The following is a 16,755-nucleotide window of genomic DNA, read 5'->3' on the forward strand; positions in this document are numbered from 1 at the left end:
AGAGTGTGTTAAGCTTTATGAGAGACCACCAAACTGTCTTCCAAAATGGCTGTATCATTTTGCATTCTCATCAGCAATGAATGAGAGTTCCTGTTGCTCCACATCCTTGTCAGTATTTGGTGTTGTCAGTGTTCCAGATTTTAGCTATTCTAATAGATGTGTAGTGACATCTCTTTGTTGTTTTAATTTGAATTTCCCTGATGTCAAACATATGATGTGGAACATCTTTTTGGATGCTATTTGCCATCTGTATATCTTCTTTGGTGATGTATCCATTAAGGTCTTCGGCCTATTTTTTAAACATAATAGCATGTGAACCAAGACTATGGTAGAAATGATAGAGAAGAGAGGAAATTAAAGATGTTTGAGGAGACAGAACTGACAGGGCCTAGTGATGAGTGGCTGGAATTGGTGAGGGTTAAGGAGGAGTAAAGTGTGAGACTCAGGTTTCTGACCTGAATGGATTGATAGTGGTACTTCTGTGGGGCAGTGGGGGCTCAGGTACCTAAATTCATCTGAGGGTGATGTAAGCAAGGAAATGAATCCCGGGTGTCTATGAGACACTTGAGTGTGGTCACTGCTGCCCTCTAGTGGCATGGGGCTTAGTACTCCCTGGCCTACTAGATTCCGTCCCAGTCAGTCTTTCTGTCCTTCTTTTCCCCTCGGAATCCCTGTCATCCCCACTTTGTCCCAGTATTAGATTTAGGTTGGCATTGAAGAGATATCCAGCCTCTAGGAGTGCAGGAAGTGAATGACTCACAGAAGAGGAAGACATCTTGCAAATCACATAATCCAACTCACTCCCTTCTTTTCACACTTAAGGACCCAAATGACTAACCATCTCCTAACTTGCCTGGCTGTTTCCATATACATGCTATACAGTCTGTTTTCCACATAGTAGCCAGGTAGATTAGGTTTTGTTTCTCTTTTGTTTATAACCCTCTAGTGGCTTACTTTCACACTTAGATTAAAATCAAAATTATTTTCAGTTATTATATTATATTCATAAGTTGGCCCCTCTTTACTTCTCTAAACATTTTCTTATAAAAATCTTCTTGTTTCCTGGTTAGGCTGGCCTTTCTTCCATTCTTCAAATTGCCTAGCTCTTTCCTACCTCAGGGCCTTTGCACATGCACTTCCCATTTCCCTCATTTTTCATGTGTCAGCTTAAAGGTCAGCTCCTCAGAGAGGCCTTCCCTGCCCCTCCGCATGTTAATCTCAATGATAGCACTCTGTGTACTCCTTACTAGCTCTCACCCCAACCCACACATATTTGTTTACTTGTTCATTATCTGCCTCCCTTTACCAGATTGTAAAGCTCCCCTGGGGACTGAAGTAGAGAGAAGTTATAGGAAGAGCCTTTGACCTTTAGAGTTGATCAGAAGATAATGAGGTGATTCTTCTGAAGGTGGGGAATTTCCACTAGTGCAAGGTTAATCAGATTTCCTAAAGAAGAGAGTGTTAAATAATCTCTAAGGTCCCTTCAACTCTAACATTTTGTTAACTTTTTTATCTAGCATTTTTAAAATGAAAGAGATTCAGTTCCAGTAATGACTCAATAGCTTGTGTTGTGCTAACCCTCTCATAGATGGTAATTATAAACTTTGGATAAAATGTTTAAAAGAAACTATTTGAAGTTCCTGGAGAGAAGCAAAAAGTAGGTAAAATATGGAGGGGATTTGATCCTTGAAAGATGAGAACCACTAAGTGAGATCCACATTTACGTGGCTTGTCCTTGAAAGCATTCCCCAGTCCACGTGACACAGAACAGCTAGAACCACAGCAGAACACTGCAGCTTTATTAGTTTGACAGCTCAGTAGAATGAGTACAGGCTAACAGAGTAACTGGAAAATGAGGAACTCTGAAGAGATTCCCCAGTTCCATGTTTCCAACAAGCTCAAGTGAGGCCTCTATTAAAACTGGATTGTAGTTCAACCTCTCTTTCAGCCCATTTTTGCTTTGTGTACTTGCCCACAGTTGTTAATCATGGGAGCACTCTCCAATAAACTTCCTGCTTGCAAATCACCATGGCAAAGTCAGCTTCCTGGCTTGGGAACCTGACTTTACAGCAATCTAATTGATATTTATAGAACATTACACATGACAACTGCAAATACACATTCTTTTCAAGTATATGGAACATTCATCAAGATAGAGTATATTGAGTCATAAAATTAATCTCAATGAATGTCAAAGATGTCAAAGGATTAAAATCTTATAGACGCTATTCATTAATCATACATGAATCATATCAAAAGCAATAACAATAAAATATCTGCAAGAGCACTGTAATTTAAAAATTAAATATATGATTAGATAACACATGACTCAAAAAAGAATCTCAAAGAAATTAAGAATAATTTGAATTGAACGATAACGAAAATACATGTCAAATTTCCGAGATGCAGCAAAAACAGTGCATAGAGGGAAATCCATTACTTTAAATATTTATGTTTGAAAAGAAGAAAGGTATAAATTTAATGATCTATGTTTCCATCTTAAGCTTCTAGAAAAAAGAAGAACAAATTAAAGCTAAAGTAAAGAGAAGAGGGGAAATAATAAAGAACAAGTATCAGTGGAGTAGAAAACAGATGATGGAGAAAATAGAAATGGCTGCAAGTTGGTTCTTTAAAAGATTAACAAAATTTATAGATTCTTAGCAATACAGATTAATCAAAAAGAGAGCAAAGACAAATAACCATTATTAGGAATATAAGAGGAAATCGCTGCATATCCTACAGAAAATGAAAGGATGATAACGAAAATTATGAACAATTTTATGCCAATAAGTCACAACTCATGAAATGGACAAATAGCATGAAATCCCATATTGCCAATACTGAAATAACAAGAAACAGAATATAGATTTATGAAAGGGATTGAGTTCCTTACTAACAACTTTCCAGCAAAGAAAAAATCAGCCCCAGATGGCTTCGGTGTTGAATTCTGCCAATAATTTAACCATTTCCTGTTTGCCCTTTGAATACTGCAGTGTTTACCCAGTGGATTACAGACCTAACTTCACCCTCAGAGTTTGCCATGAATTATCTCATTTGTTATTATTTTCACATTGCTCTAGTATATCGATAGTCTTTGGAAACAAATGACATCATTCTATTTATAGCATTCTGTTTTTAGTAGTGGTATTTCCATTTACAAAATATAGTAATTCTGAATCGCTGGAAATGTCAAATCCTAGAAAATGTAGCATTCTTATGTGTGATGTTAACGCTGGCAGCGAGCTGCACATTTTTTTTTTCTAAATGGGAAATGAGTTAAGAAAAAGAAAACCAATATTACATGAACTCTTTTGGAAAATAGAAAAGGCGGTAACACTTCCCAACATATTTTGTGAAGTCAGCATTACCCTGGCACAAAACTAGGCAAAGACATTGCCAGAAAAGAAGACTGTAGACCAATATTTCTTGTGAACATGGACACAAAAGTCCTCAACAAAGTATTATCAGATTGAATCCAGCAACCTATAACTCCTGGAATTTATTCCAGGAATGCAAGTTTGGTTTAACATTTGAAAATCAATTAGTGTAATTCACCACGTTAAATAAATAAGTGATTTTTAAAAACATAGTTCTCTCAATCAGTTTTGAAAATCACTTAGCAAATCCAACATCCATTCATGATAAAACTCTCAGCCTACTAAGACTACAAGGAAACAATCTCAATCTGATAAAGAGCATTTACAAAAAACGTACAGCTAACACCTTATTACTGTAATGTGAGATATTGAACATTGTCTCCCTAAGGTTGAGAACAAGATGAGGGTATCTGCTTTCATCATTTCTATTCAGCAGTGTAGGTCCTAGTTACTGTAATTAGAGAAGTGAAAGACATAAAAGACATTAAGATTGGAAAGGGAGAAGTAGAGATATCTCTTTGTAAATGACATCATTGTTTAAATAGAAAATCTTAAGTTTTCTGCAAACAACCACTAGAAACAATAATCGAATCTATCAGATCAATATATCGACAATAACTGGCAAAAATGATAATAGCAGCAAACAAATGGAAAGTGAAACTTAGAAAAGTGTTTTTTAATATATCATTAATTTAACAAAATATGTGCTGTACTGAAAATCACAAAACATTTCTGAGAGAAACTAAAGTTTATCAGTAAAGAACTCTACATGTTCATGAAGTGAAAACTTCAATATTGTTGAGAAGTCTACTCTACCCAAACTGAGCTATAGATTTTATGTAATCTCAAACAATATCCCAACAGACTTGTTATACAAGTAGATTTTAAAACGCATATGAAAACAGGAACTAGAATACCCAAAACAATCTTGAGAAAGAAAAATCTAAGTAGGAGGACTCACTTTACCTGAAAAATATAAAATAATGTTAACAAAAAATATAAGAGGGGTCTAATCTCCCGGTTTAAATAATCATTTTTCTCAATGGGATATTTTAATCTCATGAACAATTTTTTAAAACTTATTCTGTTCAGAAAAGCAATACTTATTAGATTATTAGTCTGCTTAGTCTGCCATAAACAAAATACTGTAGACTGAGTGGCTTGGACAACAGAAATTTATTTTCTCACAGTTCTGGAGGCGGGAAGTCTAAGATCGGGATGTCAGCATGGCCAGTTTCTGGTGAGAGCGATCGTCTTGGCTTTCAGCCACCTTCTCCTTGTGTCCTTATATGTCAGAGGGAAAGCAAGCTCTCTGGTGTCTCTTCTCATAAGGACACTAATTCTATCACGAGGGCCCTACCCTGTTGACCTCATCTAACCTAACTACCTCCCAAAGGCTCTATCTCCAAATACCAGCACATTGGGGGTTAGGGCTTCAACATATAAGTTTGGGGTGCACAAATCTGTCCAAAGCATATATGTTCTAGGAAATCTGGAAAATATAAGTAAGTGAAAAAAAAAGTCAAAAAAAAGCCCTGTAATCGCATTCCCCAAATACAATCACTGTTAACATTCCAATGAATTTTCTTTCCAAAGTTTTGTTATTTCAAATTGTATGTGGTGATATTCATTCTGTACCTATAATTTTGTATCATGATCTTTATTTACAGCATCAAAACTTTTGTTACTAAAACCCCTTTTTAAGTACTTTTTAAAATTAGCCACAAAAGGTTTCATTGAGTGCTGTAGTTTATTTATTTGTCACCCTGCGATTGAACGTTGAGAGCTTTTCCAGTATTTTGCTGGTGCACATAATGTGATGGTAAAGACATTTGTGCAGGAGGCCTTTTCTGTAACTCGGATTCCTTTCCTGGGATAGAATTCCAGAAAATGGAAATTGTGGGTTAAAAGAGTTTGCTCTAATTACACGTTGCCAAATTTCTCTTCAAGAAGATGCCCCACTTTACATTGCCCCCAGCATCGGACAGGAAGGTACCATATCTGTTTGCTCTTATGGGGCGGAGATTGTTTCCACTAATGTGTGTGTTGGCTCATTTCTACAGGTAAACGGAGACAGCTGAAGCGGACTCGTGCAGCATCCCCCTGGCCCTTCTGGTCCAAGACCCTACCACTCGCTCTCCCTGGCGACCTGTATTCGGGGCTTCTCCTGGACAAGTCTGAGGAGGATCTAGCCACCTTGTCCACCCACAGCCATGAATTTCCTTCGGCGACGCCTCTCTGACAGCAGCTTTGTCGCCAACCTGCCTAATGGCTATATGACAGACCTGCAGCGCCCCGACAGCTCCACCAGTTCCCCCGCCTCCCCGGCCATGGAGCGGAGGCACCCCCAGCCCCTGGCGGCCTCCTTCTCCTCTCCAGGATCCAGCCTTTTTAGCTCCTTCTCCAGTGCCATGAAACAGACCTCGCAGGCCCCCTCAGGGCTGATGGAGCCTCCGGGCCCCTCCACGCCTGTTGTTCAAAGGCCCAGGATCCTGTTGGTGATCGATGATGCCCACACAGACTGGTAAGCAGGAACTACAGGTCTTCCCACTTGGGCACAAGTGAGATGGGGCTTATCTCACTCTTGCGGGGGATGGAGTGGCAGAGTTACAACAGGCTCAGTGGTAGAGAGACTGGCTGGAGGGAAGGAAACTAACATTTGCCACGTGGCTCCTGTGTGCCAGGTGCATGGCACCTACTTTGTACCATATTCTTTCCTTGGGGCTTTACATATACAGGTCCACAGTCGCTCACCTGCAGATCCTAAATCCAAAAAGCACTGAAAAGTAAAAAATATTTTATAATCTGATTTGACCGCCAAGTCTGATCTGAAGGAAGGTGAGACTGTAATAGCCTTCACGATGCCACTCACTGTGCTTGTCCAGGTGACTTGCTGCAAACATCTGAATACGTTTGATACGGGCTACTGTGCAGAGCCCACTGGAAGTATTATATGATAAGTGGTATGTACACCCTCTTATCTCTCTAAACACAGAAAACTTTTAAAATCTGAAATAATTCTAGCGAGTTGCTTAACCTCTTTCAGCCTCAGCCATCTTCCTCCCATAAAATGAGGTTGCTATGAGGATAAAAGAAACCAACAAAGATCCGCCATCCTTATTTAAACCCTTGAGACCAGGGTGCCTGAGTTAGTGTCCCAATCTTCCACATACTGGCAGACTGGCCCAGAGCTTGTTCTCTTAACAACAAAGGTGGGCAGAGATGACACGCATCCCAGCCTCTTCTCAGGCAGTGCTGCTCAATGGTAAGCTCCTCGGGGCCAGAGACTGTATCAAGGTCATTGCAGTTATTCATAGGTAGTTACTGAGCACAAGTTGAGTACAAGACACAGCCTTAGGTGCTCAGGTAAGTGGTGAACAGGCCCTGCTCACATGGAGCTGCAGTTAGAGAATAGATCGCTACTGCAAATTTTTGGTAGAGAGAGCTGATAAATATTACCGGTTCAGCTGGATACAGAGGATCTGCAATCTAGGAAATAAGCCCACATGTGGAGACATGGGAGCTCTCTCTCCATCCAGGGCAATGCTGACAGTCGGCCTATGGACAGCCATGGGGGCTGGAGAACAAGGTTGCATGCATGTATTTCTAAAGGCTGCCACATAGTAGGTGCCTGGCAAATACGTATTAAATGAATAAATTAATGCAGCCAGTTCGCTAAGCATAACTAACAGATGCTCCATTATTCTGATACGCATACATGACTCATATTCATTCCTTGAGATGTTAATTCAGGTTGGGAATGACTGAGTGGGAGATATTTATAGTTTATAATACATATTTAATACAGTCAACATTAAAGCATCTTTAGCAGGTTCAGATGTCAGTCTTTACTTTCCTGCAAAGAAATCACTTCCTCTTAACCACAGTGGTCACACGCATGGCCTCTGTTCTGATCCAGTCTGTATAGTCTTCACTGTGACTGCTTGCTTGAAGGCTGTTATCATGAAACCTCATTCATCTCCGCTTATGTAAAGTACCATCTTTAGGTTCTGAGCTTAGGGGTTGATTTCTGCAGAGACGTTCCCTCTAGACACTCTTTCCTGTGCATTCCTGCAGCCAGTCCATCTGGTAATCAAAATGCCTGCATGGCCTTCGCGGTCCTCTGATTCTCTTCAATGCAATGCTTGATCTTGATTTTAAGTGTTCTTTGCTGACGGTGTTATCCCTAACTCAGTCAGGTTTTACCATGACATGGTGATGGAGGTATTTAAAAACCAGTTTTCCAGGAATACTGTGTGCTGTCCTTCATGTGTGGAATCTAGAAAACCAAACTGGCAAAAACGGAGAGTGGAATGGTGATTACCAGGGGTGGGGGGCTGCGGGGATAGGAGAGATGCTGCTGAAGGTACATACTTGCAGCTAGTAGAAAGTCCTGGAGGTCTAATGCACACCACAGTGATTGTAGACAACAAAATTGTATTCTGCATATTAAACTTTCTGAGAGAATACATCTTAATTATTTCCACCACAAAAAGCTATGATTGCTTATGTGACCAAATAGAGGCATTAGCTAATGCTACAATGGCAATCATATTGCAATATGAATGTATTGAATTGATATGTTGTATGCCTTAAACTTACACAATATTATGTCAATTATATCTCAATAAAAAAAAAAGAATTATTTGTCGGGAAAGTTACCTCCTATAAACAGACTGAGCTAATAAACAGCAACATGGTGCCATGGTTAAGAACATAGACTTCAGAGCTAGGCTACCTTGGTATATAAATCGCTTCTCTACTCCTTAGTAAGCTATATGACCTGTGCAAGCGACTGCACCTGAGTGGGGACAATACCGACCTTGTAGAGTTAATAAATGTAAATAGAGTTAAAATATGAATTAAAAAGTACTTAGGATGTCTAGTAGACAGTAGATACTATTTAAATGTATATTATTATCACAGATTATTGTGACCTTCTGTGCAACATTAATCATTTTGACAGCAGCCTCTCGTTTAATCTTTTCTTGCCCAGTATTGGATAAGGATTTATCTTATTGTGCTGGGGTTTCCTAGTGGTAACTCTTCCCTGCTAACTCTCAGGTGATAAAGTCGGGTCTTATTAGTCCCCCCAGAGCCTCTATGGTATGTAGGATAGTGTAGAGGTACAGTGAATGAGGCCAGAGTGCAATGAATGGCCTCAGCCAAGTAACATTTAAATTTTGACTTTGTTCTTCAATCTCTGTAATCCACAGGAATGATCGATGTGTAAATTTTAAGTCTGTGCACACTGGTGGGGGATACAATTTTGGCTGGAGGAATTTCTCCCAGTCTATGTCAGTCATACTCATATACCCACACTTTAATTAGGTCTTGAGAATACCAGTCTCCTTCTTGCTCCTCAATGGATAAAAAAGGGAAGAAGTGAGAAGTTGAGACTCATTAACTTCCCTGGAAGTTGACTCTTCACTCATTGAATGTGATAGAGGCTTCCTGCTCGCAGATACATAAGTTTCTCATATAGAACTGCATTTTACATTCTTTACAAACTTCTCGGCTTTTCTTAATGTCAATACATTCCCACCTTTCTCCAAATGGATGCTAGCTGTTTCAGAATCTGATCCTTCCTTGCAGTACCAGAAGGATGCCTGTCCCCACTACCAGAAGTGGCCAGCAGGTGGCAGGCCAGCCCCACTGTCCCTGGGCAGCTTTGGCAGAGCCTGGGCTGCCTCGGTCAGGCCCCTGCCCAGCCCCTCCTTCATTGTGGAACTGTCTCCTGAGAGGAAGAAGTTGTTAAAGGGGGAAGCCAGCTCTCACAGCCCCTTTCTTTCTCTTTTGAGATGATAATGAGGCGGGAGATGATCCACCCTCTGGACCCAGAGGGAACCCACCAGGAACAATGCTGCTCCCTTTTCCCCCTTCTCAGCCCCAGATCCTCTGTCTTTCCCATCCCCATCCAGACCCTTCCTACAGAATCAGGTTTCTTTGCAGGCGATGGAGTTACAAAGGCCCCATTTTTTCCCCTCCTGGCTGAGGTCAACCTGCAGACTCTGTGAACCAGCTTGCACCCCCCACCACCACCACTTCCCCGCCCAAGGATGATCTGATACCTGGCCAGTGACCTGGGAGGGGAAAGACTTTCTATTTGCAGAGGAGAAACAGAGGGTCTCAAAGACACCTTTGCTGGGAAGAACTCATGGCCGAGCATTTTAAGATCCCACCACTTTGGAGGGTTTCCCCTGGAGGTGGGCCTGGCTAGGGCAAGGGTGTTTGGGAATCCTTGGTCCATAAGATCTGGCTCAGTAGTATCTCCGAACTTAATTTGTTGCTGTCCTCTGGGATGAGGGAAAAATCAGTCAATCTTAGAACCGTAAGAGAAAGGAAGAAATAAAATGCGTGGATTTCAAGCTCAGTTTTCTTTAGCTCTACTACCTTTCTACTCATGCCGTACCTAGAATTTTCCAGCAGCTTTCCTGGTGTCAGGCCCCGAGTTTTGATCCTATCTGGTTACCTTCCATGTCACCACCAAGATGCCGTCTTTCTGAAACACAAATCTAATCAATCTGCGCCCATGCCCCACCATACATCCCCCTTTACAATCCTTTAGTGGTACATGATTGTCTTCAAGTTCAAATTCAAAGTCCTAAGCATGTCTGCCCTCCCTCTAGTTCTGCAGCTCTACTTCCTGCTTCTCTATTTATTCCAAAGAAATAGCAAACAACTCATAGTTCTCAAACATACCTTTTTGCCTCAGCACATTCTGTTCCCCGTTCCCTGGAATACCCTTCCCTATCTTGTTCACTTTGCCAATTTCATTTCATCTTTAAAAACCTGGTCAGGTGTCACCTCTTCTGTGAAGTCTTTCCTGACAGACTTCACCCTGCTAACAGTGCTAACCACTCCCTCCCTGTATAACTTAATACATATCCCATTGTGCCATTGCTGCACACATCACATTATATTATACTTGGCTATTGAGTGTCCACTTTTTCTGCAAGAACAAGGCAGTATCTTATTCTTCTTTATGTCCCTGGTGTTCAACAGAGTAAGTGTTTAATTAACATATGTCATTGCCCCACCCCAGTCCAATCAGCATAGCTTTTAATAGGCAGCATGGGGCCTGAGACTCGCCTTACCTTAGGAGTCAGCAAGCGAGTACACACAGTTAAGGGGCTTTTGTTTTTACTCACTTATCTGTAAAATCTTGGCTCTTTATTTGCCAGTATGCTGGAATAACTGTAAGACTATTTGAGATTGTTACTAAAAAGAAAAAAGGCAGAAACTTTTACTACAGCCCACAGAATGTACCAGAATGCCAGGTGTGATTTTCAAAATCAAAGCATCGATCATGATGACAAAAATGAAAAGATTGCTCATGACCATGTTGGGGTTTGGGTGTAACTCCCTGCTCTCAGTTTTAGTGATAAGGTCTCTGAAGCCCGGATGGTGTTGGGGAGGGGGCTGTTGGGATGAGGGAGACATGGAAGCAGCAACCTTTGCCCCCAACCCCTCCCTCCAGTGGCCTTGTTCCCAGAATGTCTGCTATTCCGTTTCAACAATGATTTATTGTTACCTTCCCTTTTAATCTCCACCCTTCCCTATGGTTTCTTTTTGTTGTTGTTTGTTTGTTTGTTTGTTTGGTTTGGAAAGGAATGAAATGAAGATTCTTGGTTTGAAACATCCCTCGGCTACCATCCTTCCAGCTTGAAGTCTATCAGGCTATACTGTCCGACTAAATAATGCTAATAATACCCATTAAAGCACCTTGTGCATTTCCAGATTCACTGAGAATGATTATGCTCTATGGTGATTTGTGTGCTCGAAGCCACCACCACCCACCCACACCTAGAGGCCGTCTTGTATCCCAGTGCTAGAACAGGGCAGGTGGATAATTAGGAAATGTCGGTTGATCGAATGAATGATTTTAGAGATGATAAGTTATTGGTAATGACAGGTAGGGCTGCGACAGTGAAATTGAGGAGTGACCTTGGTGGCATTCTTAAATCTCCCTTTTCCCTTTCCTACTCAATCCAACAGAAAGTCACAGTGGTCACAGTGAGAGTATTTACACCACAGAAATTGGCAAATGCTATAAACCAGGCCTTTCAGTTCTTCCCAGAGAGCCAGTTGTTAAGAATTTGCCAGCACAATGCTGCTCTGCATTTCCTGGTTTGCGGAGGGGGTGCATTTCACAGGTGAGGAAGCAGGGCACAGAGATCACAGACCTGCTCGAGGAGCTGGAACAGGAGGGTAGCTAAGTTGGGACTTGAACGGAACTAACTGCTTAAAAGGCATCTCTGGTGGTGCCATGCCACCTGCTGACCACTGCCCAGGGCTTCCGTGTTTGGCACCAGGTAGATGCTGAAAAGTCTCATTCAAGAAACGAATGACCACACAGGTGAATAAGCACGAGCTCTCTGAGGACGGGATCGTTGTCATATGGCAAACATTTATGCTCTTTCCATGACCAGACGTTGTGCTAAATGGTTCGCATAGCTTCTCTCATTTAACCCTCCCACAACTGTGTGGAGTACGATTACTATTCTCATTTTATAAATAAGGAAAACTGAGGCTCTGAGCTCAGAATCAGAGTGAATGTCAGTGGCATCTGGGAACAGTTCAGACCACCTGGGACAGCCCTGTTCTCTTGTCCTTCTTCCCACATCCACCTGAGCGCAGGCCCTATGCTGGGTGGGAGGGTGCTGGCCCATCCAGCCAGGCGCCGGATCCCCACACGGATACACACACCCGCACATACTGGGCATCCGAAAGCAGCGGAAGCAGACAGAGTGGTGGGACTCCACGTTACAGCCTGGTGGCCAAGCTTAGGATCCTGGTGACCTCACCCTCAGAGGAAAGCATCCCACCTGGAGCCAGGCGGCCCCACCTGCCAGGGCCCTTGGGCAGCCAGAATGTTAAGGTGCCAAGGGAAAGGGGGTCCCTGTAGCCATCCGGACACTCATGAGCTCAGGTTTGGGAGTTGGACTCTTTATAAAAATTGCCCTGAGATAGTTGTCCTCTTTATGAAACACAAAGGGAGCACCTCCAAGGTCTTTCCGTTCTTTTTCCCTTTTTCAGCGTTAAAGATGTGACTTCCTAACACACATCAGACATGTTTCCCGAGAGAATTCAGATGGGAAAAAAAGATAAAATGCAGAAAACTCAGAGCTCACAGGTGGGAGGTCAGGATTGAAGTCCCAGCCCCGCCACTCACCAGCTCTGAGGTCTCAGCCAAGCTGCTTCACCATTCTGCACCTCAGTTTCCTCATATGTAAAGTGGGGATCATAATGGCACTCCCTTCATCATACCACTGATCTCACAGGAGTGTTCTGAGGCTCCAGTGAGAGCACTTTGCTCCCCTCCCTCACGGGGGTTTTTCAGTGTGTCCTGTTCACTCACCTGCGACACAGTGTTGTGCTAGATCATAAGAGGCAGAGCTCATGGCTCCGTTGTTAATCCCCTGTGTCCTCAGAGGCTGGCACAGTGCCTGGCACAGGGTAAGACGGGATATTGGATGATTTAATTAATGGATGAATGGATGCTCTTGCTAAATGCCATTATTATTATGAGAAAGTTCTGGACCGAGGCTGCCCTGGGAGAGTCTTGTGCAGAAAACACTCAGCGGCCCTAGAATTCAGGAGGCATACCTGAGGCATCTGTCTAGCCCACTCCCCAGGTTCCCTCTCCTCCTTCCCATCCAGCTGATAACCAAAGGCTCTAGCCTCTGCCTTAGGGGCATGTGGACCGCAGGGCATCCTGGTGCACCCTCAACGCCTTGTAGTGGGTCTAATTGGCGCCATGGTGACCAGGACATTCTGCTTCTCACTGTGCCACCCGTGGAGGGTTTGAACTCAAAGCTGGCATTACCAGCAATGGCTTTGGGGGAGAGTTGCCAGATTTAGCAAATAAAAATATGAGATGTCAGTTAATACTTAGATAAACAATGAATTAACATAAGTATATCCCATGCAATATTTGGTACAGACTTATGCTACTTAATTATGTGTTATTTATCTGGAATTCAAATTTAACTGGCTGGCCTATATTTTATCAGGCCATCCTATTAATGGGGATAGCAATGAGAGACAGTGCCCGGCTGTGCTAACACAGACCCAGTGAGAGCCTGGCCTTTGGGCTTGTTTTCTGGTGGAGGAGCCAAACCAGCACCTCACCCCACCCCCCGGCAAATGACCCCATTCTCAGAGAGCAGCTTTCCCTGCCTGTGATGAGGACTGAGGACTGTCAGTCACCAGCAGGAAGGGAGCGAAATGGAGTGGACGGTCTGGAGGCAGACTGCCTGGGTCCCCGTTCTCCCTCTTACTTAGTCACCTTCAGCAAGCCTGACCTCCAAACCTCACGTTCCTCAGCTGTAAGGCAGGGCGGTGGCAGATCTTTTTGTGAAGAGTTAATGTAAAGATTAAAGATGATGGCATGGGTGGGGCTGGTACAGAGCTTAGCCTGTCATAACAGGCACTGAAATGGTAACTGTTATTAACAATTAATTGCAATTACTAATTGCTGGTGGATATAATGGCATTGGGAGCCAGGCGGAAGGAAGCCACTTGGCATGAAGCTCAGTTCAGCTGGATATGCTTGAGGGCTGTCTTCCAGAAGCCCTGGAGGAGGGGTGTCTGGATGCTGGGAGACTGGCAGACACTCTACTCTGAAGAGGAGAAAATGGGGGCTGGAGTTGGTCCCCTCCTCCTTGAATTGGTCGGGGACCTCACAGCTGAGGCACACACCTCTCTGTTGAAGACAGTTGGCTCTGGGAAACAAAATCCTTATGCCAACCCCCACCACTTCCCCGTCCCTAAGACTCATTTTGAACAAGTACAGGCCCTGTTTCCTGTGGGGGAATGCAGGGGCCGGAGAAAGAAGGAGATAGGCCTAATGTCACCTTTCTTCTAGCATCATTCACTGTATCACACGGGCCAAGCAACACCACCTGGAGTGGTGCTGGACTTTTGGACTCATCCCTCCTACTCTGGGCACCCCCTGCCCCTCCCCCTCGAAGGCCTGGCCCTGGTGCCGGGGGGAGGGGAGGGGCCTTGGGCATTCCCCAGCAGCCTGCCCAGTCGCCTGGAGACAGGCTCCCTTTTCCCAGGCCCGGCCCCTTTTATCAGGGAGACAATGTGAGCACACAGTGAGGGCCTTGTGTGGCACCCAAGCCCCAAGCCCTTTGACTTGAGGAATTTTTCAAGTGCTGACCCCTCTCCGTGAGGTCTTTGAGCCATCCAATCCAGAGGCCTGGTGCCCCTGCTGCTTCCTACCCGAGCTCTCGCAAGGAGAGAGAGAGGGAGGGGGAAAACAGTGAAGAGTTGTCTCCCGCCTTGGTAGAGTCTTCACCCTCTGAAACTGTGGCTAGAAAATCTGGGGGAAATGTCTTCGAGCAGAAGGGAAGATGGGGAGAAATCTGATGGATGCTGCTTCTTCCTAATTTCTCCCTTCTCTGCTGCTGCTGTGGGATCTTGGCAGAGCCACTTTCCTCTCGGCCTCAGTTTCCTCTTAAGTCAAATGACGATGATGGACTAAGATCACAGTCCCCGAAAAACCATCAGAGTGACTTTCAGATTCCCAGGCACATACACCTTCTGCATTGGATAGTGTTCTTGCTTTACAAGAAATGTAGACTGTGGCTGACATAGGGAAAATGGGAATTTATTGGAAATATGTGGGAAGCTCACAGAATCAAAAGAAAATGCAAAGACCCGAGTCTTGGAAAGGTCAGAACCCAGGGTTCTGCCCAGGATCTAGAAGGCAGAGACTTGTGGGCATTCTCTGGAGAAGTCAGCGCCTGTTCCCTCCCAGCCTTGTGCCTCTCTGTGCAAAAATCAAATCCCTGGAGAAGAACAAACCTGGCTGCTTCCACAGTGTGTCCTTGGGACAGCCCCAGCAAGACTGTGTAAGAGAGATGCTTGGTTCCATCACTGTAAATGCAATGGAGGTGCTGTTATTAGAAATCAGAATGGATGAAGGATCGGCCACACCAAGTTGTCCCCCTAGGATTACCGAATCAGAATATCTAGAGTGGAGCTCAGGAAACTTTTTTTTTAAATACTGTAGAGCCCAGTATAGAAACCATCGAGTTAGAGGACTTGCTTCATGTGACTCCTCACTGGTAGAACTAGGACCAAAGGAGTCAACAAAGAGGGTGGCGTATCTCAGCTCAGTATATAGAATAGGGAAGTCATCCAAAGATCAAGTGAGCTCCCCGTCACTTGCAGATGTTCAAGCACAGTTGGGCCGGCCATTTGGAAGGAATAATACAAAAGAGGCTCAGAGTGTAAAGGGGTCAGTCCATAAGCCCTTAAAGGATTCTTGGACCTGAAGCTTTTCATTTTGTCCTCTCTGACTTTGTGTCTCAGTCACCTTTCCTGCTCTTGCCCTGATTTTCTCTGAGGAGTTCAACAATTTAACTTGTGAGTCTTTCCTCATCCTCCAAAATGTGGTTTTCTTGCTCAGGCCCCCTGAATGACCTTTCGAAGGAGTCCCTCAGATGCCATGGGCTTCCTTAGCAATCGTTGTTCCTGTTCCTACAGACTTCACCCCGCCCAGTTACAGCCTTCCCTTGGGGGATGCAGGGCCCTGGGCAGATACCAGCCTCATTACAGAACGTCTCTTCTCCTAGGGCCTGTGGAAGCCTGCCTAGGATGTGTTTCTTTGGCAGGAGGGGTCTCTCCGTGATGGCAAGAGAGGGCATGGTGCTTCGTGTCCATTTTCCTCACCCCTCACCCTGGCTTTGCAGGAAGGGCAGAGGTGTATGCTTCCTGAAGATTTGCACTCAGCTAATTGCCATCTTCAGAATGGAATTAGTTAAATTAGGGCTTGCCTGTGCAGCTGTTCGCAGGAGACAAGCCAGTCGGTGAGTGAAGGGACAGGTGGTAGGAAAAAGGACGGGCCTTGAGGAATATTTCCCTGCTACAAGGAAAGTAACAGCTCAAGCTCTATGAAAAATATATCTGCCATTTGGTTTAACCTTCAATGAGATGACAGGGAGCAGTGGGGACTGTGCTGGGCGTGAGAACGGAATTCCCCTTTGAAGGCAGCAGCTGGGGTCCACTCAGCCAATTTCTGCCATGAGAGAAGAAAGGCCTGGTGTTGCCATTATTAATTTTCAAGGGAAGGCAGAAATCTGAATTTTTTATATAAGTTTTCTGTTTTAAACTTAAAAGTATACAATTTAAGCCCGATAAAACAGGACTGTGGACTCCATGAGGTTTGTCAGTTGGCAGCTTTTCGTAGGAAGGACAGGAATCAGGGCAAGTATTCAATCTAGTTCCTCTTCTGGGCCTACCTCCCAGGTAGACTGTAAGTAGTAGGGAGTCAGGGGGGCTCTTTAATTTAATGTGGTCCCTAGAGACTAGCACAGTGCTGAGCACATAGTAGACCCTGGATGGATGGATGGATGGATGGATG

The 16,755-nt window shown here is 43.9% G+C and overlaps 1 protein-coding gene across 2 annotated transcripts in view; it reads left to right on the forward strand.

Moving 5' to 3' along the window:
- The window catches only part of SYN3 (synapsin III), a 409,605-nt gene that overhangs the window by 26,097 nt on the left and 366,753 nt on the right, over positions 1–16,755 (forward strand). The window contains exons 1-2 of one of the 2 annotated variants that reach the window (XM_039877853.1): positions 1,329–1,408; positions 5,441–5,901. In XM_039877853.1, coding sequence (XP_039733787.1) covers positions 5,591–5,901 — 311 coding nt within the window. In that variant the 5' untranslated portion in view covers positions 1,329–1,408; positions 5,441–5,590. Of the gene's footprint in view, positions 1–1,328; positions 1,409–5,440; positions 5,902–16,755 lie in introns of those variants that run through there. The other variant, XM_039877852.1, reaches the window with a different exon arrangement.

Source organism: Pteropus medius, unplaced genomic scaffold, assembly GCF_902729225.1.
Source record: "Pteropus medius unplaced genomic scaffold, Ma_sr-lr_union100, whole genome shotgun sequence".
In the NCBI taxonomy this organism is placed as follows: Eukaryota; Metazoa; Chordata; class Mammalia; order Chiroptera; family Pteropodidae; genus Pteropus; species Pteropus medius.